General features: G+C 39.5%; 1 protein-coding gene across 1 annotated transcript in view; it reads left to right on the top strand.

Moving 5' to 3' along the window:
• The window catches only part of C8B (complement component 8, beta polypeptide), a 73,038-nt gene that overhangs the window by 34,275 nt on the left and 10,814 nt on the right, over nucleotides 1-27,949 (top strand). The window contains exons 6-9 of the mRNA XM_006879728.1: nucleotides 1,642-1,839; nucleotides 6,306-6,546; nucleotides 13,176-13,304; nucleotides 17,575-17,738. Coding sequence (XP_006879790.1) covers nucleotides 1,642-1,839; nucleotides 6,306-6,546; nucleotides 13,176-13,304; nucleotides 17,575-17,738 — 732 coding nt within the window. The remainder of the gene's footprint in view (nucleotides 1-1,641; nucleotides 1,840-6,305; nucleotides 6,547-13,175; nucleotides 13,305-17,574; nucleotides 17,739-27,949) is intronic.

Genomic DNA, 27,949 nt, shown 5'->3' with positions numbered 1-27,949 from the left:
CAATAACACCCTTTTACCATATCTGTATACTGAGCAAATTATTCATGAAGGTGAACTCTATGAAGAAAAATATGGCATCAAAATTGGAAGAAGAATCTTTTTTACTCAGATGACATCTTATTTGAGGAAAGTAAGGAGAACTTGATATCCTTACTGCAGAAGATCAAACACTGCAGCCTTCAATGTGGGTTACATCTCAATATTCTGAAAATAAAAATGTTTGCCACTGGACATGGAGAAAAGATTGAAACTATAAAACAACTTCATTTTACTTGGGTCCATTATTAATACATTGGGGACAGCAATCAGGCAATCGGGAGACATATTGCAATGGAAAAGTCTGTAATCTGTAATCAGGGACCTCTGAAAATTACTGAAGAACAATGATGTTATTTTGAGGACTAAGGTGCACCTTATTTATAGCATGGCTTTTTCATTCACTTGTTTTGCTGCTGAGAGCTGGACAATTTATATTAATGACAAAAGAAGAACTGGTGCCTTTATGGTGGTAGAGAGGAGACTGAATATGCCATGGACTGCTCTTTGGCAGCAAGGATGATGAAGCTTCATTTCACCTACTTTTGGCATGTTTCTTGGAAAGGCTATTCCTTGGAGAGGAACATTATGCTTGGAAAGATGGGGGGATGGCAAAGGAGAGGGAAACCCTTAACCAGCTATACTGACACAGTGACTAGAGCAATGGGCTTGAGTATGTCAGAGATTGTGTGATTGGCACAGGATAGGACAGGGTTCAAATCTGTTATTCATAGGGTCACTATGACTTGACTTGATGACACCTAACAACAACAATAACAACATCATCACTTCATTACCACTTTCACTGCCCTTGATTGATCTTTGTGAGCTGTTATCAGCACTTCTCTTACAGCCTCTTCATTGACTTGTCTTTCTCACTTGAGTTCATCACCTGCTGTCCAACTATCACATTATTCCAGGTTTAACTTCCTAAGGCTTAGCTACTTCCCTTCTTGGATATTTTTTGCATTCATATGCCATCTTTCAGCACAAGGAATCAAAGAGCCTCAATAGTTTGATGCCTATATATTACCCCATTACCTCTCTTCCTTCTCCTCACACTCAGTCTCCAATTCAAACACCCTTCAATCTTTGTGGTTTCTGGAACCCACCTTGCCCTTTCCCATCTTCATGCATTTATTTAATTGGAACCCACTACTCAGAATGCGATTCTTCTGCTAGTTAAAAACATGCTAGTCACCACTCTCTGAACCTAAAATCAACAGTTTTAAATATGTCTATCTCTGATTTGTGTTCTTGGGTGGTACAAACAGTTAACGAGCTTAGCTTTTACCTTAAAGATTAGAGGTTTGAGGCCATCCAGAGGTGTCTGAGAAAGATCTGTTGATTTACTTTGAAGAGGTCAGCCATTGAAAACTCTGTGGTATGCAGTTCTATTGTAACACATACAAGGTCATCATGAATTGAAATTTATTTGAAAGCAATTGTTTTTTTATCTAGTTGATCAGGAAGTAGCCTCAGAGGAAAAAGAATTTGAATCATATTTATCTGTTTCTAGAACACCTAGACCAGCAGTTGTAAGAGATGTACTCAACTACTATGACTCAAATGACATACTAAACTTTTTCTTTTTTATTCCTCTAGACTCAAGGAAAATATGAATTTGAGCTGACAGACTTTGAATCATATGCAGACTTTGAACATGCAGTGGCAAAAGAATCAGTTTCCATGTCTAGTTTCAGCTTTGGCTTTAAAATACCTACCATATTTGAACTTGGCTTTGATTTTGCAAAAGCTAATAGTGAGCAATTTATTAGAAGAATCAAACGATTTGCTTCTACTGTAAGTATGCTTGTTTATGTGTTCATATTTGCATGTATTAATTTTAAATCTCATTTCTATAGGTATATCTGATGCCCTCATTACTAATAGAAACCTAGTATACTGTTGTCTTTCCAATTTTTTTTAAAAAACAAACCCAAACTCAACCTGATGTTAATGTAGCTTTAAAAGAGGCCTAGCAACCGCAGCCTTCTATAATTGCTTTCTTTCATTGTGTCATAAATTCTGTTCCTTTGTTTGTCATTAAGTGTAAGATTATAGCTTTGTCAATCCAAAATCTCTTCAGAGACTCTTCTGCCTACGGCGTTTTGACTTCTACCTCACACATTCAGATGAATTCCTCTCTGGAATATCACTGTTGTTGTTATTGTTGATTGCCTTCAAGTTGAGCATGACTCTAGTGGCCATATGAAAAAAAACAAAAGGCCTGATGCCACTCTACAACTATCGACATTTATCAAAGTTCATAGAGTTTCCAGAGGCATGTTGTTTAGGAAGTGGATGCTACTCCTGCTTCCAAGGAATATCACTGGAGACCTTCAACTTCTTGTGGCTTTTGGTGGAGTTGACTACACCATGGCTCCCCTATTATTCCAGTTTTTCCCTGCTCCTCACCACTTTCTTTCCTGGGTTCCAGAACCCTCAGCTTTTCTTTAAATATTTGGTATGTGACTGTCTTGCCTTCTTACTCCACAATTGACCTTCAATGATCTCTTCTGCTTTCCATATCTATAGGCATGAAGCATGAACCTTCATCACTGATTCTAACCATTCTTGGAAGCTCTGCTCTTCTATCGCCCACTCTTCCAGACATTGTCATCTGGTGCTTTGCTCACTCACCAAAGCAAGTCCTGTCTCCTACATATTCTGTGCTAATAACATTTCCCCCCTTCATCTTTTCCAAACTAAGAACCAGAGAATTATATTTGGCTCAGACTTCTACTTCATTTTCACATCTGTTGGTTATCAAATCCCTCAGTTACTGTTCTCTAATATTTTAAAATCTAATGTTTCTTATAATTTCAATCAACCTAGGCTCTTTCACTGATCTACTCTTCTAAACAGCCCCCCAAATTCCCCCTTCACATCCATGTGCTGCCATCTCCTTTAGTACTAATGCAATTGTGATGGGCAATCTCCTCCTGTGCAATTAACTGCCTCATAAAAGGTAGGGATCGACAGAACATTAATCTGAGCAGAGCTTTGAGGAGAGCAAAGCTGAAGTCTACAGTGATATGATTCCTATGATGAGAATAATGGTGGCTTCTCAGAAGGGACTATCTCTCATGTCTACATATTAACCACAGGAGATGGGTGGTAACTAGCTAGATTGTCTTTTTTTATTTTCTAAGCTGTGATTTACCTTATAGCATAGACTGTTTCTTTCCTTTCTAAAGTCAGAATGACATTCAGTAGGTGCTTGAAACTGAATCAAGTGAAGAAGGATACAACTAGGAGCAAAATAAAAGGTGTTATCTATTTACATTCTTTATCTATCTCCCACTCCCCTTCCCTGATTCAAATAGACAACTGTAGGATGATCTCATGTACTATGATCACCCTGCAACTGTCTATTTGAACCTAAATGAGATTTGAGATCAAAAGAAACAGTTCTTGCTTTCAATCTTGAAACCTAGTAGAAGCAATATTCTAAAAATATAAGCTGATACCTTGCTATTAACTTTTTAAACATCAGTTATAAGATGTGATTGTATATTCTAGAAAAGAAATATAATAAAAATACAGGAAAATTCTCAAGAAGGGAATGTTTGCCTGAGAAAATAAAAGATGGTACTAAAAAAGAAAAAGGATGATATCTAATAGGAATATGGACTCTGGTGATTGTATGGTAGAATTCTTGCCTTGAATGAGAAAGCTGGTTTGATTCCTAGACAATGTATACTTCAACTAGAGTCACCATTTGTCACCAATGGAAACATGAACATTACTGTGATGCTGGACACATTTCAGTGAAGCTTCTAGACTAAAATGGAATAGAAAGAAAGACCTGGTTATCTACTTCTAAAAAGCAACCATCGAACATCCAATCTTCTGTTTCATTTAGCAGTTAAACACATTAACCATTGGCTCCACTTAGAGACCTCTTGTTATATGAATACATCCTATGTTATGATGACACATCTCATGTTGTATTAGGGAGCTCTGAGGCTTAGTGGTAAGGAGTTATACTGCCAACCCAAAGATACATGATTCAAATCCACTAGCTACTCCATGGGAGAAAGATGTACAATCAACTTTCATGTAATTTATTGCCTCTGAAAACCCACTGGAAGGTCAACTGTAATTCAGTTCCAACTTGGTGGTACTTAACAAAAACAATGTATTATGTTGAGGGAACTCCGGTGGCTGAGTGGTGCCAACTCAAAGGCAAGTGGTTAAAATTCACCAGTTGTTCTAAGGAAGAAGGATGGGCAATCTCCTAATGTGTGATTTATGTTGTTTTTGTTGTTATGTGCTGTCAAGTCACTTGCGACTCATAGCGACCCTATGTACAACAGCCCTAAACTCTACTCTGTCCTGTGCCAATTGCACTGTCTCTGACATTCCCATCCTGATTATCCCAGTCACTAAATCAATCTACCTCATAGAGGGAATTCCACTCCTGCACCGTCCTTCCACCCTATGAAGCATGATGTCCCTCTCCAAGGACCGGTCCCTCCTTACAACATGTCCAAAGTATGTTAGACGGAGCCTCAGAATCCTTGCCTCCAAGGAGCAGCCCGGTTTAACCCTTTCCAGGATGAATTTGTTTGTTTTCCTAGCAGGCCATGGTACACTCAATACTCTCTTCCAACACCACAGCTCAAAGTCATCAATTCTCTTTCTTTCCTCCTTAGTCATTGTCCAACTCTCTGATGCATAACAAGTGATACCAAAGACTATGACCTCTATCAGATGCACCTTAGTCTCCAGAGAGACACCATTGCTCTTCAGTACTTTGGAGAGGTCCCTAACAGCAGACTTTCCCATGGCAATACATCTTTTAATTTCCTGGCCGCTTGTGCCAAGAGTGTTGACTATGGAGCCAAGCAAACTAAAACTGTGAACAATCTCAATCTCTTCACCCTCCATCCTGATGTTGCCCATTGGTCCAGTGGTGAGAATCTTTGTCTTCTTGACATTGAGCCTCAGTCCATTGGAGGCTGCAGTCCCCAATGAAGAGTCAGCTCTAAGTTGGATCTGACTCAAAGGCACACAACAGCAACAGCAACCTCTATGTTATATTAATACATCCTGTTTTATACTTTATCTTTGGAAGCAGGAGTGGCATCCACTTCCTAAACAACATGCCTCTGGAAACTCTATGAACTTTGATAAATGACGATAATTATTGAAAGGATTTAGGCCTTTTGTTCATAGGGTCACTATGAGTCATGCTTGACTCGAAAGCATCAACAAGAATAACAATTTCATATAGTATCATCGTCATCTTTTGGTCAATCAGGCTAAGAGTAGGCATGGGCTTTTTTACCACATCAAAGATTTGTTTTCTAGATAGGGGTAGAATCAGTCTCTCAACCTCATAACACATTTCTACAGAACTAAGCCTCTTTTTCACATTTACAATCTGTCCCCAGGGACAGTGTGGTCAGTAAGTATGGACCTAATTACCAATCTATGAAGAGCAATCTCACGTTTTTAATTATCTTAGCAATACGGTGGAGCCCACATGAAATGGTTCAGTACGCATTTGTAGGCAAGCACAGGCAAGCCGGAGCTTACCTTGGTCCTAGCGAATCCCTCTGGGGCCATCTCATAGACCAGAATGGTGTCACCACACATTTTCTGTAAATGTGAATTAGGAGTAAATAGTAAATATTTTAGGCTCTTTGGGATCTTTGAGTATTTCTCATAATTCCCTAATGCTGTCACTTTAATATTGAAGCATCTGTGAACACTCTATGAATAAATGTGGCTGTGTTTCAAGAACATTTTGCTTCTTTATATAACAATAGGCCTTGAATCTGGTCTGTGGGCTATAGTTTGTTGACTCCTGCCTTTAATTATAACATCTAGCGTTCCTAAAGCACTATTTTAATGCTTCTTGAGTGGTTTTTCTTCTTGGAGTTTAATAGGACTAAGCAGAGGTTGCCTGTTTAGATCAGCAAACTTTAGACAAATGGGACCTTGGTATCTCATTAAAACAACCTCGCTACGCCCACTTCTCAGTGTTTTATCTGTTTCCAGTAACTCTCCACCTGCCACATTCACTACTGAACGGCCGGGTGAATTAAGAGCCAGCTTTTTCAAGCTGACAAGGACATCGGAATATTTATGAGAAAGGAAAGCTTGTCAAAGAGACCCTCTTTCCTGTGTATCCTAAAAGAATAGTAAGAGTGATGACCCCAGGCCAAGAACGTAGGATGATATTTGTAAAGTTCATCTTCTCATTCCAGAGTTCTAACTTTAAAGGTCTGGTTTTCCCATGCTGGTATTTCATTTAGAAAAGCATGTTTCTGCACGCGCGCTGTGACCTTGAAGTTGCCCACTACAAGCTGAAGTCCAGAAACCTCATGCTCCATTACGAGTTCCTTCAGAGAGTCAAGCGGCTGCCCCTGGAGTACAGCTATGGGGAGTACAGAGATCTCTTCCGAGATTACGGGACCCATTACATCACAGAGGCTGTGCTTGGAGGCATTTATGAATTCACACTCGTTATTAATAAGGATTTCGTGGAAAGATCAGGTACACTTGCCTAGGGACCTTGGCTTTCTTGAAGGGGCAAATGTAAACTGTGAATTGATGGGAGAGACTTCTATTAATCGGAGGAGAAGAGTGGTGGGTTGTCTTGTTTCCCCTCTACCCTCGAGCTACAGCAACACAGTTTCATTTCCAAGTTCCTCTCTCTCTCCTTGACATGGTGCTCTGTTTGGGTTTCTCCTGCTTTCTACTACTTCTCTCTGTCTGAAAGATCTCATACAATATCATGACTTTAAAAGTCTTCTACATAAAGATAACTTTTAATCTATGCATCTACGCTTCTCTTCATTCTTTAATGCGGCTGTAACAGAATCATCAACAAGTGAGCGTCTTTAATGAACAGAAACCTGTTTTCTGTTTAGAAGCCAGAAGTTGTAATTTGGGGCCCTGTCTCTAGAGGGCGCTTTCTCTCTGCCCATTCTGGAGTGAGGTCCTTGTCTCAGCTTCTTCCCTCTCAGTATTCTTCAGTTCCTTAGTAATCTCCCTGTGGTTTTTACCTTGGTCATTTGTGTTTCCTCGCATTTTACTTACTTTGCTCTTTTTTAGATGTCAAAAATGGTTAGCTTTAAAATATACTCTACACTGATATGCATAATTAATACAACAAAGAAATCTCCGTTCCAAAATGGATTTATATCCACAAGTACTGTTAGATGTCACTGAGTCAGTTCTGACTCATACATAGTAGCACTGCTGTTGTTTGGTGGTTTTGTTGTGTGTTTTTTTGTTGTTGTTGTTTTTATGTGCTGCAAATCTCCTGCAACCCTTAGTGACTCTGTGTACAACAGCTCTGAAATCTGCTACATCCTGAGCCAGTCTCCTACACACCTACTTTCATTACACCAGTTACTGTGTCAATCCAGGGTCTTCCTCTCCTATGCTATCCCTCCACCCTTCCCAGTATGATGTTCTTCTCCAAGGATCGGTCCCTCCTGGCCACATGCCCAAAGTATGTGAACAAGAGCTTCAAAATCCTAAGTTCAAGAAGAAACTTGGTTTTATCCTCTCCAAGGCAGATGTATTTGTTTTCTTGGTGGTCCATGGTATGTTGAATACTCTTCTCCAGCACCACAACTCAAAGGCATCAATTATTCTTCTGTCATCCTTGGTTGTTGTCCAACTCTCTGATGCATAGCAAGTAATTGTGAAAACTATGGCCTGGATCAGGCCCACCTCAGTCTCTAGACTGACATCCTTGCTCTTCAGCACTCCAGAGAGGTCCTTGACAGCAGATTTTCCTAATGCAATTAATTCATCTTTTAATTGCCTGACTGCTGTGCCAAGAGTGTTGATTGTGAAGACAAATAAGCTGTAACTGTTAACAACCTCAATCCCTTCTTCTATCATGGTGCTGCCAATTGGTCTCATGGTGAGAATCTTTATTTTCTTGATGTTGAGTTTCAATCCATTTTGAAGACAATAGTCCTTGACCTTCTGCAGCAAGTGCTTCAGTTCCTCTTGGTTTCAGCAAGCAAAGTTGTGCCATCTGCATAACGTAGGTTGTTGATGAGTCATAGCATAGTTAGTTGTTTTATGGACAATAGAGTGAAACATTGCCTAATCCTATGCCATCTTCACAATCTCTGCTCTGCTTAAATAAATTGTTGGAGTCAGTGTAACAGTCCATCTCAGTAAAAGTCTTCCTCTCTTTCTACGACTGTCTACCAAATGTGATTTCTTTCTTCAGGGACCAGCTCTTCTTGATTCATGTTAAAATATGTGAGACAAAAAAAGTCTCACATCTTTGCCTCTAAAGTACAAAATAGCAAGGATGTCACTTTAAGACTAAGGAGAAATTGAAAACACTATAAATCAGGCATATCTTTATAAAGATATGCCGTATGTGTCTTTATAAAGATAAGCCTGATCCAACCTATGATATTTTTATTTGTACATGAATGCTGGAAAATGAATAAGAAATACTGAAGAAGAATTAATGCTTTTGAATTGTGACATTGGCAAAGAATATTGATTATATCACAATTGCCAGAAAAGTAAACAAAATCCAAAAATTCACAAGTATAGGAGTTTGGGTTGGAAAATACATTTTTTTTTTAGTTAAACATTTCAATTCCTACCAGTCCTAGATCCCTTTCTTACACTAAAAAGCTTATGTCAAAATGCCTCCTTGAATGTCTAAAAACCATTATAAACTCAACATGCCATAAAGAGAAGTTTCTTTCCCAAATATTTCTTCTTCTACAGTATTTACATCTCAGAAATGGTTCCACCACCCAACTGGCAACCTAGACCAGAGACATAGGGATCAACTTTGATTATTCTTGCTTTCTTCTAGTCTATTAACACATTCTCACATATCACTGGTTCTACCTTTTAATTCTATTTTCTCTTCATCTTTTCTATTACCACCTTAGGCTTACTCTGAGACCAGTGCTTTAATGCACAAACATATTCTTTTAGAATCTAGTTAAAACATAAATTCTCATTTAGCACATTTGGGATAGACCCAAGATTCTGTATTTTTAATAAGCTTTGTGGTGACACTGCTGCTACTGGTCAACAGACACTTTAAGCAGAAAAACTTCAAATTCTTACAATAACACCCTAATTAATATACCGTGCCCATTTCTTTCCTGTCACCCGTCACCCACAGCAAATAGTGACGTTTCCTACCCATAAAATAAAAGAATGTCACACTTCTACCTTTCCAACTCAGTAGTTATTGCTACAGGAGTGTTGGTGGCACAAGGGTTAAGGACCTGACTGCTAACAAAAACAGACAGTGGTTCAAATATACCCGGGGTTTCTCAGGGGAAAAGACCAGGTGATCTGCTCACATAAAGATTGTAGCCTAGGAAAGCCTATGATGCAGTTCTATTTGATCCATTGGGGTCAGTAGGAGTTACAAACAATGAGATAACAAATCCGATTTGGTTCTATTTTTATCAGGTCTTTCTTCCACGGGTAGGTTCACACTATGAATCTTCTGGCCAGAGGACAAGTGCACACTGTGTGTGCCACCCAGGGACCTTGCCAGAAAACACAGTGTGTTATGGAAAGGTAGGTCAGCATGACCTCTGATTTGTCAAAATCAGAAATACCAATAGTTTGAAACGTGCATCATTTTGTTCTTCAAACTCTTCTCCACAAAATAGTCTCTGCACTCAAAGAAGTTAGGGAAATGTTACATGCTAACCCACCCTTGGAGTTTCAGAAGCTGCACTGCAGTAAAATTACTTCTTCAGCCTTTATGACAGAATGTTTGTCCCATAGAGTGTTCTTGGCTATAATTGCTTGAGAAGCAAATGCCCAAGTTTCTCTCTTGCAGAGCCACTGTGTTGATTCAAATGGCCAGTCTTTCAGTTAGTAGCCAAGCTCTTAAGGGCTATACCACCAGGACATTTTCATATGAAAATGAAGCTTCTTTTATCTACTCATTGCTAATGTCAGATGGATCCTGGCTGAAAGTGACCAATACCGGAAGAACATCTATTTATGCTTTATTCACTATGCAAAGGAATTTGACTGTATGGATTATAACGAGTTGTGGCTGACATTGAGAAGAATGGTAGGCCCAGAGCACTTAATTGTGCTTATGCAGAACCTACATCTGGACCAGGAGGCTGTTGTGCAAACAAAGCAGGGGAACACTGAATGGTTTAAAATTAAGAAGGGAGTGCATCAGATTTGTATTCTCTCTCCATACCTATTCATTCTGTATGCTGAGCAAATTACCCAAGAAGCTAGACTCTATGAAGAGAAATGTGGCATCAGGATTGAAGAGAGAGTCATTAATAACCTGCGTTATGCAGATGACAAAACCTTACTTGCTGAAAGTTGAGGAGCATTTGCAGCACTTGTTGCAAAAGATCAAGGAATGCAGTCTTTGGCATGGACTGCTTCTCAATGTCAAGAAAACAAAGATTCTTACCACGGACCAATAGGCAACATCATGATGGATGGAGATGAGATTGAAGCTATCAACAGCTTCATCTTGCTTGGATCCACAATTAACACCCTTGGGACCAGCAGCCAGGAAAGAAGGAGACACATTGCACTGGGAAAAATCTGCATTTAGGGACCTCTCCAAATTACTGAGGAGTAATGATGTCAGTTTTAGGACTAAGGTGCATCTGATTTCGGCCACGGTCTTTCTAATCACTTGCTATTCATCTAAGTGCAGAGCAATGAATAAGGATGATAGGAAAAAATTGACACCTTTGATCTGTGGTGTTGGAGAAGAGCACTGATCAGCCTATGGATGGCCAAGAGAATGAACAGGTGTGTCTTGGAGAGGGTGTGGGCAGAGAGTTCTTTGGAGGCAAGAATGATGCGGCTTTGCCTCACATATTTTGGGCATGTTGTCCAGAGGGGCTATTGCTTGGAGAAGAACATGATGCTGGGAAAGGTGGAGGGTTGCTGGAGAGGAAGACCCTCAACCAAGTCAGGAAGTGTATAAGGATGGCTCAGGATAGACCTGGGTTCAGATATTTGTTCATAGTGTCACTATGAGTTATACTTGACCTGACGGCCCCTAACAACAACAGTATTTATCAGGGTTAGTATTTCATGGAATACACTTTGGAAAGACTGATTTCCACCAACATTGCAGGTCTAAAGCAAGACTCAGCTCTGCTCTTCCTGCCTGCACTAAAAGATATCATTGGAAATGCTACTGAAAAATACAAATCAAAGCTGAGAGTTCAGTGAGAACGAGGAGAAGAGGAAGCTCTGGAAAGAGTGAGGAAGTGGGAAATGGTTCAAAGCTGAAAGGCAAATTCTTACCTAATGAAAACCCAAACTTAACTGTCATTGAATTGATTCCAGTTCATTCTGACCCCATATGATAGCACCGAACTGCTCTACTAGGTTAATATGAACACGAATAGACTGTGCATCCTTTTCCTTGGAGAAACTGGTGGGTTTGACCACTGACCATTCCATCAGCAGCACAGTCCTTAAGCATTATTCCACCACGGCTCCTTAGTATACTTCAGTTCCCTTCTTTTTTGCCAAGCACTGTTCCAGACACTTCCTGTACAATAACATGATTAATCAGGGACCCCCTATGTGATTCAAAATGGTAAGCACTCTACTACGTGCTGAACAGTTTGAACTCACCCAGAAGCATCTTAGAAGTTCTGATGATCTTCTCTCAAAAAGCCACAGCCTTGAAAGTGTGTTTGGAATAGTTCTGTTCTGCACACCAGTTGTCTTGAGTTGGAATTAACTTGAAGACAATTAACAATGGTAACAACAACTTCAGTGAATTCATTCACAAGCTCTTTCTACAGCAAAGATTCAAAGGACTGGGGCACAAGAAGCTATTTCAGCAGCCTTTGTACTCACTGGATCTATCTCTAAAGACTAGCAGGGAATATAATTTCTAGAATATAATGCTAAGTCCATCTCCTGTTTGTAAAGTAGAAAAAACCCTCAGAATGGGGATTGAAGGGGAGGCTAACATTGAACTTGTGTGAAGTCTCTGCCTTGGCACCTACAGTTTCTGCCATAGGTGTCCCCAGAGAAACAAAAACAATTTAACAAATAAGTTGAGGTGGCGGGGGGGGAGAAAGCGAGAAAGAGAGAGGGAGGGAGGGAAGGAGAGGGATTGACAGAGAGAAAGAGAGAGATTGAGAGATTGAAATTAGTTGATCTGGGTTTTGTTTGGTTTTTGTTGTGGTTTTTTTTTTTTTTCAGTTGATCTGTTTTAATGAATTGACTCATAGAAATTGAGAAGGTTATGAATAGGGAAACTAACAAGTCCTAAATCTGTAAATCAGGTGACAGATAGGCTTGTGTCCCAAAATTTGTAGGTTGAGAGGTGGGAAGAGTGAAGAGTGAGGGAGTTATGGCAAAATACTTATTTTTAAGTCTGGAGGCAGAACAAACCCTAAGAAAAGTCCCTTTTTGTTTCTTAAGTCTATGACTAATTGGTTGTGCTCCACCCACATTATGGAAGGCAATCTGTTTTACTCAACACCAACTGATTGCATCACATGCAAATATTGCCGAGTCATCCCTGGGTGATGCAAGTGATTACCACCTTGGAACAAAGGGCTGGCGATCTTGTTCCAAAAACGTATGAGTCGCCATTAAAAACCTTATGGAACACTGTTCAGCGCTGACACATATGGGGTCTCTCTGAGTGTGAATAGACTAGATGTCAACTGGGGCTATTTTTTTAAAATACTGCTTCATAACAGCAATTATAATCGTGTTTGACCAAACAACTGGGCACTCTAGCCTAGCCAAGTTAACATAAAATTAACATCGCAGCTGTCTGCAATATATGGGCCTGGCAACCTATTTAAGTGAGCCAAAGTCTCTCTGGGGTCCCATGCAAGCCAGGAAGGCCTGGGCCCCTGGATTCTATCATGCAGAAATAGTAAAAATCCACTGCCATTGAGTGCAACTCATAGCAACCCTGTAAGGACTGAACAGAGCTGCCTGTGTAGGGTTCCAAGGCTCTAATTTGTTCTGGAAGCAGACTGCCATCTCCTCCTCCCTTACAGTGGCTGGGAGATTCAAACAGCCCACCTTTTGGGTAGCATTTGAGCACTGATCAGTGGTGGCTCTGAGTCACCGGGAGCCTGCAGGGAAAGGATGAATTGCCTTTTAAATTGTGGGTCTCTTTGCTTTGTTTCCTACAGATTTCTCTCTTGACAATGTCCGGGACTGTGCCAAAGGCGGTTTTAAAATTCAAGTACCTATCAAAGCAGTGACGGTCAAGGGGAGTGTGTCGTTGGACATATGCAACGCCATTCTGAAAGAAATAGAAGGTGAGTGGCAGGGGAATGGAATTCTTTTGTTTACAGTCTATGCCTCCCTATTGGACACCTATCTTCGTCTTTCTGTAAGCTAAAAATGGAGCTTTTCAAGACATTTTCATGAAAAGACTAACAATTCATCCAATAAAAATGTACTAAGCTTCTACTATGTATGGCTGTTGTATGTAATCTAGGTAGTTCTTATTCATAGTGACTCTGTCCCTGAGAACAAGCCCAGCCTGGGCCTGGGCCAGCCTCACAATCATGGCTGAGTTTGAGCCCATTGCTGCAGTCTATGTGTCAATACATCTCAGCAAGGCTTTCCCTCTTTTTCACTGACTCTTTGTTTTGTCAAATATGATGTCTTTGTCCAGGAATGGCACCTGGTTTCTGAAATAGATATAAAAATTTACACCCCTATCTGTAGTGCAAGAGCGTGATATTTTTACACAGCTCAGGTGTTTCTTACTTGGATGTGAGTAAATGCTTTCCACAAGTTCTCTTGACATTAGACACCTGGATGAATCAGAATAGGAATGACTCATTAATATGACTTGGGGCTTACTGGGTAGAACCATAAAACCAAACAGCAAACCCACTGCAATCAAGTTGATTCCAATTCATGGTGACTTTCCATTAGATTCCTGAGCTGTAAATCGTTGGGGAGAGGGATTCTTTTTCTCCCACTGAGCTGGTGAATTTCATCTGCTGACCTTTTGGCCCAGCATGTCCCTCTACCAGGACTCCTTCAGAGTAACCCGGTTGTTATTAGAGTGACACTGAGTTGATTGACTATGGCTCATGACCACCCTGTGAACAACAAATTGGAACCCTGTCCTATCCTGTGCCACCCTCATCATCTCTGTTGGGCACAGACCCACTGTGGTAATCATGGTGTTAATCCATCTCATTCAAGGTCTTCCTCTTTTGTTGGTCTTCTACTTTTTCCAGTGTTACGTCTCTCTCCAAAGACTTGTTCCTCCTATAACCCTCTGCTGTTGTTGTTACGTGTTATCAAATTGAGTACAACTCATAATGACTCTGTGAACAACAGGTCTGAACCCTGTCCTATCCTGTGCCGTCCTCACAATCTGTGACACACTCAAGTTCATTGCTACAGTCACTGCGCTGATCCACCTGGTTGAGAGTAACTTGAAATACTAATCATTTCATTGGAACTACTGTTCAATGAGTATCTATGAATTTCTCTACCTTTCTCATCATATATAAAAAAGTAACATAGCTTAGGGCTTGGACAGGCCTATCTCTATAAGCTCCTTCAACATAGTGCCTCAGTTCTATAAAATGAGGATCATTTTATCTATGTTTTTTTTCTATTTCATTAGTGAAAATTGAATCAGTATATGTGCAATATTTTGCACAATAAATGATCAATTATTAGAAGTTATTATTGAGCCATCTGTTCTCTCTTTCTGTCTGTCTCTGTCTCTCTGTCTCTCTCCCTCTCTCTCTCTCTCTATATATATATAAAAGAAAGATAGATAGTCCACCTTTTAGGTAATAAAAAAAAATCACACCGTTTGACTGGTTTTTCCAAAACTATGTCAATAAAAAGAATTGAGCTTCATGCCTGCCAAATTACACAGCGAGTGGGGCAGATGGGGTGAACTGAGTTTTCAGTCACACAGGCTCTACCACACTCCACATTGACAAAGAAGTTGTGGTTTTACACCTAAACAGTTGTAGTTGTTATGTACTGTCAAGTCACTTATGACACATATAGTGACCCTATGTATAATAGCCTTAAACCTTGGTCTGTCCTGTGCCAATCTTGTCCCTGACACACCTAACCTCACTACCCCAGTCACTGAATCAATCCATCTCATCGAGGGTCTTCCTCTCTTGCACCATCCCTCCACCCTCCCAAGCATGGCGTCCCTCTCCAAGGACTGGTCCCTTCTTGCAACATGTCCAAAATATGTCAGATGAAGCTTCAGAATCTTTGCCTCCAAGGAGCAGCCTGGTTTCACCCTTTCTAGGACGAACCTGTTTGTTCTCCTAGCAGTCCATGGTATATTCAATATTTTTGTCCAGCACCACTTTTGTCCAGCTCAAAGGCATCAGTTTTATTTCTTTTATCCTTAGTCCAGGTTTCTGATACATAGCAAACAATTTTAAAGACTATGGCCTGGATCAGGCACACCTTAGTCTCCAGATTGACATTGTTGCTCTTCAGTACTTTGAAGAGGTTTCTGACAGCTGGCTTTCCCTATTTAATCTTTTAATTTCCTGAATGCTGGTACCAAGAGTGATGATTGTGGAGCTGAGAAAACTAATGCTGTTAACAATCTCAAGCTCTTCACCCTCTATCATGATGCTACCGATTGCCTCAGTGGTGAGAATCTTCATTTTCTTGATGTTGAGCTTATTAAAGGCTGCAGTCCTTGACATTCTGCAGCAACTGTTTCATTTCCTCCTCAGTTTTAGCAAGCAGGATTGTGTTCTCTGCGTAATGCAGATTGTTGAGGAGTCTTCCTCCAATCCTGATACTACATTTCTCCTCATAGAGCCCAACCTCCCGGATAATCTGTTCTGCATATAGGTTGAAAAGGTGTGAAGATAGGACACATCCCTGACATATATATATACCCTTCCCAATTTTGAACCATGCAATGTTTCCTTGTTCTGTTCTGATGACTGGCTCCTGGTCCAAGTATAGGCTTCACAAAACACAATCGAATGTTCTGGGATTCTCATTCTTCTCAGAGTTAGCCCAGTTTGTTGTGATCCACATAGTCAAATGCCTTTGCATACTCAATGAAATGCAGATAGACATTCCTCTGGTACTCCCTGCTTTCAGCCAAGAACCATCTAACATTAGCTACAATATCCCTAGTACCATAGCCTCTTCTAAATCCAGCCTGCATGTTAGGCAGTTCTCTGCTGATGTGCTATTCCAGTCATTTTTGGATAATCTTTAGCTGAATCTTGCTTGCATGTGATATCAATGATGTTGCTCAATAATTTCTACACTCTGTTGGATCACCTTTCTGTGGAACGGGAACAAATATAGATCTCTTCTAGTCAATTGGCCAGGTGGTTGTCCTCCAGACTTCTTGGTACAACTTGGTGAGCACATCCAGGGCAGCATCAGTTTGTTGAAATACATCAATTGGTATGCCATCAATTCCTGGGGCCTTGTTTTTTGTCAGTTCTTCAGAGCAGCTTGAACTTCTTCCTTCATCACTACAGGCTCTTGCTTGTACATTGTTTCATGAAATTCTTCTGTGTCAGCCAATTTTGGTACAAAAATTTTGTGTACACTTTCTATCTTCTTTTAATGCTTCCCGGATCATTTATTATTCTGCCAGAGCATCCTTAAGTATCACAACTCAATGCAGGTCTTGTTTAAAATTTGGTTCTATGATCTACTACTTTACGGGCCTGGGAACATGACTTAAATGCTAGTCACAGACCTCGTCATTTAAAAATTATTGTCACAACAAAACAACATGTAATTCTATATCTTCTAGTCTAGTTGGTAGGGAGTTGTACTGACAACCCAAAGTCAGACAACTTGAATCCACCAGCTTCTATGAGGAAGAAAGATGAACAATCTCTTCTGGTGTGATTTAAAGCCTCTGAAAATTCTGCTAGATGGTCAGGTATGAGTTGGTTGTGACTCAATGGCAGTGTATTGAGTTATCATCTATCTGTCTGTCTGCCTATCTATATCATATAACTACCATTTATTGTCCTTTTGTCATCTGTATATCTTCTACTACCAAGTACCATCTATCTATTTGTCTACCTGTCTTTCTCTGCCACTTGATTGATGGATCAATCATTCTTCCATAGACTTAGTCAGTGACCGGAATTCATCACTCACTCTTTCCTGTTGAATCAGAACTGACTCCTTGCTGACTCTCCAGGGGCTTTTACAGAGGTTGTAAATAAAAAAGCAGGAGATTGTCCATCTTTTGCCCATGGAGCAGCTGCTAGTGGATTAGAACCACTTGCCTCTGATTTGGCAGCTCAGCTTCTTACCCAGAAGGTTACCAGAGCTCATTTAAAACTTATGGATGTTTAAAATAAACATATCTTTCTTGTCCTCCTCTAACTTGTGTTATATGTCGATGGATGAGCTTCCATCTTTTCCCATGATTCATGACTCCGCTGGAGCTAGGGATGCTCGCTGTCCACGTCACATCCTCAGGACTCAACTCAGTAGATGTTATGTGCCATTGCTGCAGAGTAAATTCCAAAGCACTACAGAGGATCTCTCCATGACATGACTGACAGCTCTGCATGTTCATTTCAGAAAGAAACAAGAGGGTGACTGCAGTAGACGATTTAGTGGTCCGAATACGAGGAGGGGCCAGTGAGCATATCACTGCCTTGGCATATGAAGAGTTGCCCACGGCAGACTTGATGCAGGAATGGGGAGATGCAGTGCAGTACAACCCAAGTATCGTCAAAATCAAGGTATGAGTAACTAACTACTCTATCCATTTGTTCTTGTAGTTACAAAAGAGTTTTGAAGACCTACTGCGAGCTAGGATAAGGGATACAAAAAGCAGTAAGATTTGTGCTTTTGCATTCCATGCATTACAGTGGAAAAATAGATCTGAATCGAACAGATAACAATACATCATTTGCACCTCATTGGTCTTGATTCTTCCTTCTCATTTGAGCCTCCGAGTTGCTGAAAGAAATTTACCTGCCAATTCTAGCCTTCTGAAATGAATATTCTTTCCATTGTGTCAGAGTGTCACTCATTCAGTTACTCATTCATTAATTAATTCAACCAACAAATAATTGTCAAATCCTTGTTATGTTGTGGGAAATGAATACTGAAAGAAAAGGGGATATACAAGGATGAAAAATACAGTCTATGCTAAAAAATAAAGTCCATATGCACACAACTATCTTACACGACAGGAGGATATCAGGATAACAATGAGAAAGTTTTGAACACATACTGTATTAATGATACTCTGCCAAAGGCATCAGGATGTGATTTACTTTCATCTGCACAACACTTCTACAAACCAAGTATTCTCATCTCTGTTTTTGATGAAGAGTCAAGAAGTTATATCCATCTGTAGCTGTTTTCTGCACCTGAAACCTTGACCATTTCCCTCTCTTCTAGACTCTCCTGTGGGTTTGGTGAATAGAAAATAATGATCCCAACCACTTGTCACCCAAACAAAAGGAGCTTTGCAACCTTAAACTAAAGAGACGTATGTTTGAGCAGGACTGTCATACACATCATCAGTGGTTGATCCTTGCCTGTGGGGACTTCAGCATAATGTCACATTTTACATCCTCTTCTTTCCATCGTGTGTAGAATCCTTGATGACCCAATATCCACCTCTAGATAGTTCCCCTGGCAGCCAAGGAGAGGAATTGAAGAATTGCAGCTATGATGTAAGATTCTGAAGTTCCCAACCACAGTGTTTAAATTGTTCAAATTAATTGTTTCTACAGAATAGGAAGGCTGCCATTCAAATCTTCCCCTCTCTTACTTACACAGTGGTGACATATGGGATACAGTCACTGGCAAGTGTGGAGAGGGATAAAGTCATATCCAGAAATCTGGAATTAACTAAAACTATGATAACATATTTATATCAGAAATGGCTATATGAGGGAACAGAATTTGGGACAATATAAGTTCCTGGCCTTTACTTTTTACTGAGATATCTTTAAGATTAAAAAACCCACAAACAACACAACAGGTTTTCAGATAGCTTAGATGTGTCAACCTTTCACTGAGAATGTTAGATTATAGACATGTGGTATGCGAGGGTGTGTGGATGGTGTATGTGTGTTGGAGGGAAGGTGAGAGGGGATGTGTTTGGTCAAGTCAGCGTGCTATGCATCTCAAGTAAGCCTCGCAAACACTCTTGGAAGTGTAGTACTTTGGTAAAGACATAGGCATTTCTCAATAAGATGTAGTAAAATGGATCACACTATCAGTGGTATATAATATGAGTTGGAAGAGGAAGAGCTATTTTAGAATCAGGATTCTTTTCAGGACTGTTACAGGGAAAGGCAAGACTATAGAAAGTTTTTACACAGCTTCTTTGGATCTTCCTTACTTAAGTTGTAGACATACATTCTGGGTACTCTAGTCTTTGATACACTCTTCCTAGCAAGAGGAAATGGCAGATGGCTTCCCATTCTATCAGAATAATGCTCTCTATAGAGTCAGCTTACAAAATAGCTAAAACAGTTATTGCCTAGCAGGACAATAGAGCTCAAGGAAAACTTCTCAGACACAAGGTAGTTGGCCAAGATTTATGCAAATAATCCGGTCTTCCAGATCAAGATCTAAAGGAGTTTCTATTGAATTCAGGTAAGCAGATAGAATAAAAGACCAGTTGTGAATCCCTTCATGTTGTGCACTGGCAAACTTTTAACAGGAAGAAGTGGCTCTTTGTTCAAAGAAGAGTTAAGAGAAAGCAATGAACATATAGAAAGATTTTGAACACAAAAGATATTATATTCAAGATACAGAAGAAAAGCTTATATCTGAAGTATAGATGAATAGAAGGAAATTTGAGAATGTATTTGCTTTGTAATTATAATAAAATTCAAGGAAGTGAGGCGTTTCTTAAACAAAAACTAGAAGCTGAGATGTTTAAACAATACTCAGATGACAAGGAAAGTGGCTGAGTATGGGAAACCCAAAGTACAATAGAAGAATTAAAAACTACATTGGAAACTATAAAGAACAGAATTGACACAGCAGAAAATTGAGTCAGTGATGTGGAAGGTACTATAAAAGTGTTCCTATAATACAGATGCCAAAGACAAAAAGATTAAAGCAATGCCATAAAAGAAATATGATGGACAAGAGTATAGAAGTAGAAATCTAAATCCCAAAGCCTTTTTCCTAAGAAAGAGATTAAATGTGAAGATGCATCAATCAAGCACACAATAAGAGGAGTTTCTCGGGTTGATAAAGCAGAATGAGCAACATACTGACAACTAGACAAAATTAATGAAAACAAAACTATACTGGAACAGAGTCTGGTTATTCTTTTAACTTTCAGGAACTGAAAAGGAACTAACAGACCTTGTGGTAATAAAGGTCAAACTTGTTTTAAAACTTTATGCAGCACTGTGCTATGTTTTGGGTTTCTAACTAAAAGATAGTCTGAATCCACCAGCTGCTCCTCAGGAGAAAGCTTGGCAGTCTCCTCCAATATAGATTTACAGCCTTGAAAACCTGTTAGGAGGTTGCCATAAAATGACAACAACTCTAGAATAGTGGATTTGGTTTTGATGCTAAGTGCCTGAAAACAGTAACATGACTGGCACAAGAACTTTAATGGGGAAAATGTCACTAACCTGCAAGATTGTCATTAGTGTATGAAGGTATTGAGAGTGAGGAATAAGATTACCATATTTACCAAATAATAACACAGAATGCTCAGGTAAATTTGAATTTCAAATACATAATAAGTAATTTTTAGTATAAGTATTCAGTGACTGGGGTAATCAGAATGGGTGTGTCAGAGGCAATGCGATTGGCACAGGATAGAGCAGGGTTTAGGGCTGTTGTACATAGGGTCGCTGTGAGTTGCAAATGACTCGATGGCACATAACAACAACAATCCAAATGGAGTCATTGGCTGATGCACATGGTTAATGAATTTTGCTGCAAACGGAAGATTAGAGATCTGACTGAGCCCAAAGAAAGCCAAAGGTCATCACAAATGCAGAGGAGTTGGAAATGAGCAAAATGGATGTCAGAAGAGACTGAAATGTCAATAGAATAAAAAGAAACCTAAACAAGGGGAATGAATGTAGAAGTAAGAGATCCAAATTAAAGATTTTAAAGAATAACTTAAGGAGACAAAGTAAAGTATTATAATAAAATGTGCAAAGAGTTGGAGTTATAACACCAAAAAGGAAGAACACACTTAGTATTCCTCAAGCTAAAAGAACAACAAATTCAACCATCCAGTTGCATTAGTGAAAGATTCTATGGGAAACATTTTGAGTGATGTAAGAAGCACCTAAAGAAGATGGGAGAAATACACAGAGTCACTGTACCAAAAAAGAATTGGTCGACATAGAACCTCTTCAGGAAGTAGAATATGATGAAGAATCAATGGTACTAAAAGAAAAAGTTCAAAGTGCACTGACGGCATTGACAAAAAAAAAGTCCTAGGAATTGGTGGGATGCCAACATGTTTAAACAAATAGATGCAGCCACTGACTAAAAGAGGTCCACATTTGTTCCAAATTAGGAAAAAAACCCAAAACAAACCATCCAACAGAGTGCAGAAACCCGTGAATAACATCACAAGCAAGTAAAATCTTGCTGAAGATTTTTCAAAAGCAGCTAGAAGAGTACATGAACGGATAACTACCAGGATTAAAGATAAGACTGCACTGCATGAGGTATGTCATTGCTGAAATCAGATGGATCTTGGCTGAATGTAGAGAATACCAGAAAGATGTTTATTTGTGTTGTGTTGACTATGCAAAGGCATTTTACCATGTAAATCAATAACAGATTGTGGTTAACATTGAGAAGAATGGGAATTCTAGAACACATAATTGTGCTGATGTGGAACCTATACACAAATCAAGAAGCAGTTATCTGAGCAGAGCAAAGGAATACTTCATGGTTTAAAAATCAGAAAACTTGTGTGCTGTGGTTTTATCTTTTATCCATATCTATTGAATGATATATGCTAAGCAAATAATTTGAGAAACTGGACTCTATGAGGAAGAATGTAGCATAAATATTGAAAGAAAACTCATCAACAACCTTGCTTACAAAAGTGAAGACTTGCAGCACTTACTGAAGAAGATTACAGCCATCAATATGGATGACATCTCAACATCAAGAAAACAAAAATCCTCACCACTGCACCAGTAGGCAACATCATGATAGATGGACAAAAGATCAAAGCTGTCAGTTGTCTCATTATCTTTGGATCCTCAATAAATACTCATGGTATTAGAAATCAAAAGAAGTTTTACACTGGGAAATTTTGTTGTTTATGATCTCTTTAGGGAGGTCTGGTGGCCTAGAGGCAAGAAGCTGCACTGCAATCCTGAAGACATGCAGTTTGAGACCACTAATTGCTTCTCAGGAAAAGGATGGGCAATCTCTTCCTGTGCAATTAACTGCCTCTGAAAACCCACCAGAGGGTCAGCTATGGGTCGGATCGGACTCTAGGGTACACAACAACATGATCTCTTTAAAGTATTAACAAGCAAAGACATCAGTTTAAAGACTAATATGTGCCCCATTAAAGCCATGGTTTTTTCAACTTTGGGTGGTTTCAGTCTATCAGCTATTCCTTAGGGGAAAGATGAGTTGTTTCCTCCCATTAGAATTTATAACCTTTGAAACCAGAAGTGTGGTCCCTATAAACTGGAATATGTGATGGCAATGAGTGATTATAGTTGTTAGATGGCAATGCATTGATTTGAGTTAGTCTTCTAATTATGTGCCTTTGATTAGCCTGCAACTCATAGTGACGCTATGTACATTAGTTCTGAAAACTGCCCTAGCCTGAGCCAATCTCATCATCTCTGACACATCTAATCCCATTGCTCCAGTCACTGAGTCAATCCATCTTATCCTGGGTCTTCCTCTCCTGAGCTCTCCCTTCACTCTTTCAAGCCTTATGTACCTCTCCAAGGATTGGTCCCTCCTTTCCATGTGCTCAAGGTATGTGATATGAAGCCTTAGAATCATTGCCTCCAGAAAGCAAATTGATTTTACCCTCTTCAGGACAGATCTATTTGTTCTCCTGTCAGTCCATGGTACATTCAACAATATTTTCCAGCACCATAACTCAAAGACATTGATCTTTCCTCTATTATCCTAAGTTACTGTGTAGCTCTTTGATGTATAGCAAATAATTGCAAAACCGTGGCTTGGATCAGGTGTGCCTACATCTCCACATTGACGTTGTTGCTCTTCAGTACTCTAGAGAGGTCCCTGACAGCAGACTTTACAAGTGCAATTTGTGTGTTTTTTTTTAATTTTTTTTTTTTATTTCTTGACTGCTAATGCCAATAGTGTTGATTGTGGAACCAAGCAAGCTGAAGTTATTAACAATTTCTATCTCCTCTCCATCCATCAAGACGCTGCCAATTGACCCGATGGTGAGAATCTTTGTTTTCTTGATGTTGATTTTCAATTCATATTGGAGACTGCAGTCCTTGACCTTCTGCAGCATTTGCCTAATGTCCTCTTCAGTTCATCAAGCAAGGTTGTGTCATCTGCATAATACAAGTTATTGATGAGTCTTCCTCCAATCCTGATGCCAAATTCCTCCTCATAAAATCCAGCTTCCTGAATGATCTGTTATGCATATAGATTGAAAAGGTATGGAGACAGGATGCGTTCCTGACACACATCTTTCCTGATCCCGAGCCATGAAGTGTTTCCCTGCTCTGTTCTGACTACTGCTTCCTGGTCCAAGTATAGGTTTCACATGAGCACAATCAAGTATTCTGAGATTCCATTCTCCTCAAGGTTAGCTATAATATATTGTAATCAACACAGTCAAATGCCTTTGCATAGACAATGAAATACATTGACATTCATACAAGACATTCCTCTAATTTCTCTGCTTTCATCCAAGATCCATCTAACGTTGGTGATAATAATTCTAGTGCCATTGGCTCTTCTAAACTTAACCTGCACATCTGTCAGGTCTCTGTTGATGTACTGTTCTAGTTGTTTCTGGATAATCTTCAACAGGATCTTGCTTGCTTGTGATATTAGTGATATTGTTCAATAATTTCCACATTCTCAGTGGGTCACTTTTTTTGGAATGGAAACAAATACAGATCTCTTTCAGTCAGCTGACCAGGTAGTTGTCCTAGAGCTCTCTGAGTTAATCTCCCAATTAATAGTTACTCTAAGAATGATTCAGTGTATAAAATCTATTCTTGAGAGAGTTTCTGTGTATATCTGAAAGTTGGATAATGAATAAAGAAGACTGAAGAAAAAATCAATGCACTTGGATTTTGATGTTAGAGAAGAGTATCGAATATCCCATGGACTGCTGAAAGAACAAACTATTCTGTCTTGGAAGAAGTATACCAGGTTCTCCTTAGAGGTGAGGATTATGAAACTTCATTTCCCATCCTTTGAGTATTGTTAGAAAGAGCAAGTCCATGAGAAGAGACATCATGCTTAGAAGGGCAGAAGGTAGGTGAAAGAGACAAAGACCCTCAAAGAGATAGATTGACTCAAGGATGACAACAATGGCCTTGAGCATGAGGAAGATCATAAAGATGGTTGAAGGATAAGACCAAGCTCATATCTGTTGTTCAAAAGGTCATTACAAGTGGTAGTTGACTGAACAGCACCCAACAATAACAATAAAACAATAACTTTCATAGCATTATTTCTCATTGCTGTTATTTCAGAACTGACAGTTAGCTTTCCATTGAGTTTCTGAGAGGGAAGGAGACTGTTTCCTCCTTGGATTATCTAGTAGATTCAAACTGCCTGAGAAGCTAGGCCTTTATGTCAGCCATACAACACTCTCTAGACTATGCCGCCAGAGGGCTAGTCTTATTGTTGTTGTTGTTTACTATAGACTCAGAACCAACTCATGGCTGATGCTTCAGTGGGTTTTTAGAGGCAGTAAATTGCATGGGAGGAGATTGCCCATCCTACTCCCATGGAACAACTGGTGGCCTCGAACTGTGTGCCTTCAGAATTGTAGCACAGTTTCTTGCCACTAGGCCACCAGAGCTCCCTTATTATTGTAGCTCCTAAAAAAACAACAACTCTATGACTGTGCACAATTCTCTTCTAACACACATAGAGTTAACATGAGTAAGATTTTTTGTAAAAGCAATGATTTTTTGCTTTTTCCATAATTGCATGAGAGTAACATTTAAAAAAAGTTGATTTGAAATTGAGCTTTAATTGAGTACTTTGAATTTAAGTAGCAAACATAGTTATAGTATTTAATCCGTATACCTTTCTGTACTAGTCGGGATAACCATGCTGTGACTTAGAACCCAGATTGTACAGCTATTTTTACAAGTGTTGCCATCGTCCAAAGTTAGCTGAAAGAGGATGTAGAGTGAGTCATGTATGCATATCATTGTTGTTATGTGCCATCGAGTTGCCTGTGACTCACAGAGGTCAGTACAGCCTAAGTAACAGACACATGCCAAATCCACTGTCATTGAGTCAATTCCAACTCATACAGGACAGAGTACAACTACCCTAATAGTTTGCCACATCATATGTCTTTATGGAAGTATACTATCTCATTTCCTTCCCTGGAATTGCTGTTGGATTTCAACAGCTACCCTTTCAGTTAACAACCAAGTGCATAATCCATGGCACCACAAATGCTCCTATGCTCCTTTATGAAACCAGCAGCATCTCTCAATTGTATAGTACAAGAAACATTTATGTCTTGATCTCACATGTCCAAGAGTATTGGCAAGGTGACTTGTCAATGTGGCTGTTAAGGAATTCAAGCAGATGGAAGCATTATCTTGTCCATTGCTTCCAGTACCACTGCATCCACAGGAAATGGACAGGACAAATCTTAAAATTGATTCGTAAAATTTCAGCCTGAAAGTGACATCCTTCACCTTTTACCAGCCAACACAAGCCACATTGAAATTTTACTCTTAAGGGGAACAGGAAATTCCCCAGAAATGCAAAGGAATAGAAATATTTGGTAAGCAGTGATAACGCCCACCACACCTTTCTGGAAGCAAAGTACTCAAAGTAAAAGCAAATTAACTCCAACAGAGAACATTTAATATACAAATGTTGCTTCATAAAATAATCTGAGTATGAACTGATAGATCATACTCCCCAAAAGTAAATTCTGAATTGTATACAAGGAAACCATTAATACAATTAAAAGATAAATAACAAGCTAGCAAAAGAATTTTTCAGTACATGAAATTCTTAATGTCTGGGAAATAATGCAACTAATAAGAAAGACCAATCTGAAAGGGAATGAACAGACCACTCTCAGCAGAGCTACGAATGGCCAATAAATATGCAAAATTGTAAACTTCTCTAGAAATAAAAAATTAAAATAGCAATGCAATAAAATATTAATAATTATTGCAGTGAATACACAGGGTGCATTACTACTTTTCTTATGTATACTTGATGTTTTCTAGAACATACTTAATATGAAAACAAACTATGAAGTATTGTTTTTCACCTATCAAATTGACCAATGATTAAAAATTTTTAATACCCAATGCTGTTGAGAGTGATGAGACAGGCAGTTTTTAAAAATGCAACATTGCTGAAGAAATAAGCAAAGAGCTCTGGCGGTGTAGCCCATCGTGTATTGCACTACTGACCAAAAGGTCGAACGACTCTGGTGGTTCAACTTCACCAGCAGCTCCCTGGGAGAAAGAGGAATCCTAACAAAGCCACTGAAGTTTCATGACTTTGATCAAGTTGGAAGGTTCATCGGAAACTGAAGTAAATAATTGTCACCCTGCAAAGATGAACTAAAAAATGAGAAGCATATCAGAGTAAAATTGTGTTCTGCAAGGTCTTCAGTGGCAATTATCTTGCATATGTAGATCACCAGGGCCCTTTGGGTGATTTTAAGTTGTTAAGTTTCAACTATATATTTAACCATTTCTTCCACAGAAGTGTCTGTGTGGAGGAAGAGGGATCACACTTTGAGCACAGCTTCTGGCACACAGTGCATAGTAGAAGTAAAGGACTTAGATCTATTACTGCTTGGCTGTGTCTCCCTGAGCAAATTTCAGTGCTGATAAGAAACTATCTTAGTTGACAGCCTCTCAAGGTGCCCAGGGAGGGCAAACAGATGGGTATAAGAACTCCTTATTGGTGTAGGCAATCTCCCCACCCTCCTTCTCATCACCTCCCTCCTCCCACATGTGGCAAGCAGGGCTGGGTGGCTCTGCAAACAGTGTCTGGATCAATTCATTGACCACAATCCAGTGAGACAATAGGACCACCAAGAGGCCTTGCTTTGCCCATTAAAGGGAAGGTCAGCTTCAGCTGCGTTAAGAAATGGAAGCAATTTTCTTCCCACTGGAGGCTTCTATTAAGCATGATTGCCTGCATTTAGACAGACCCTAAACTCTCCAGGGCTGGATTAGCGTAGAATCATAAACAAAATCTGGAGAGGAAACTGACCCAGGACTAAAACAAGAGCCAAGAGCTACCTCTTTAATTTTTGTCTGCTTTGTTCTTTCTTCACCCACAAATGACACCACATCCACCTATGTCTCCTTCACTACGGCCACATCCTCTGAGTGAGTAGACTCTACAGTTTCCTTCAGCTGTACTTCCTCCTGCATGCCTGTTACCATTGCTCTAGGCCTTCTGCTCCTTTATCATTCATCCATCAAGTTTTTGGGTTTTGTTTGCATTTGTTTTTTTAAACTAAACTCTGAAGTTCTTCGGTGGCACACACACTAATGTGCTCAATGGTACTTCAGAAGGTCTCACAATCAACTTCTGAGAAAAGAAAAATGAGTTACCTAAAACTCCATGGAGTACAAGTCGACTTGGCACATATGGGGCTGCCACCATTTAGAATCCACCGATCAGTTAAAAAAAACTGAAATTATAAAAACAAGAGCAGAAATAAATGAAATAGAAAACAGAAAAACAATTGAAATTATCAACAAAACTAGGAGTTGGTTCTTTGAAAAGGTCAACAAAATCGATA

The sequence above is a fragment of the Elephantulus edwardii genome, unplaced genomic scaffold (genome assembly GCF_000299155.1).
Source record: "Elephantulus edwardii isolate Elephantulus edwardi_28Jun2011 unplaced genomic scaffold, EleEdw1.0 scaffold00005, whole genome shotgun sequence".
In the NCBI taxonomy this organism is placed as follows: domain Eukaryota; kingdom Metazoa; phylum Chordata; class Mammalia; order Macroscelidea; family Macroscelididae; genus Elephantulus; species Elephantulus edwardii.
The sequence above is the reverse complement of the archived record's forward strand: the minus strand, read 5'-3'. Positions and strand labels throughout refer to the sequence as shown.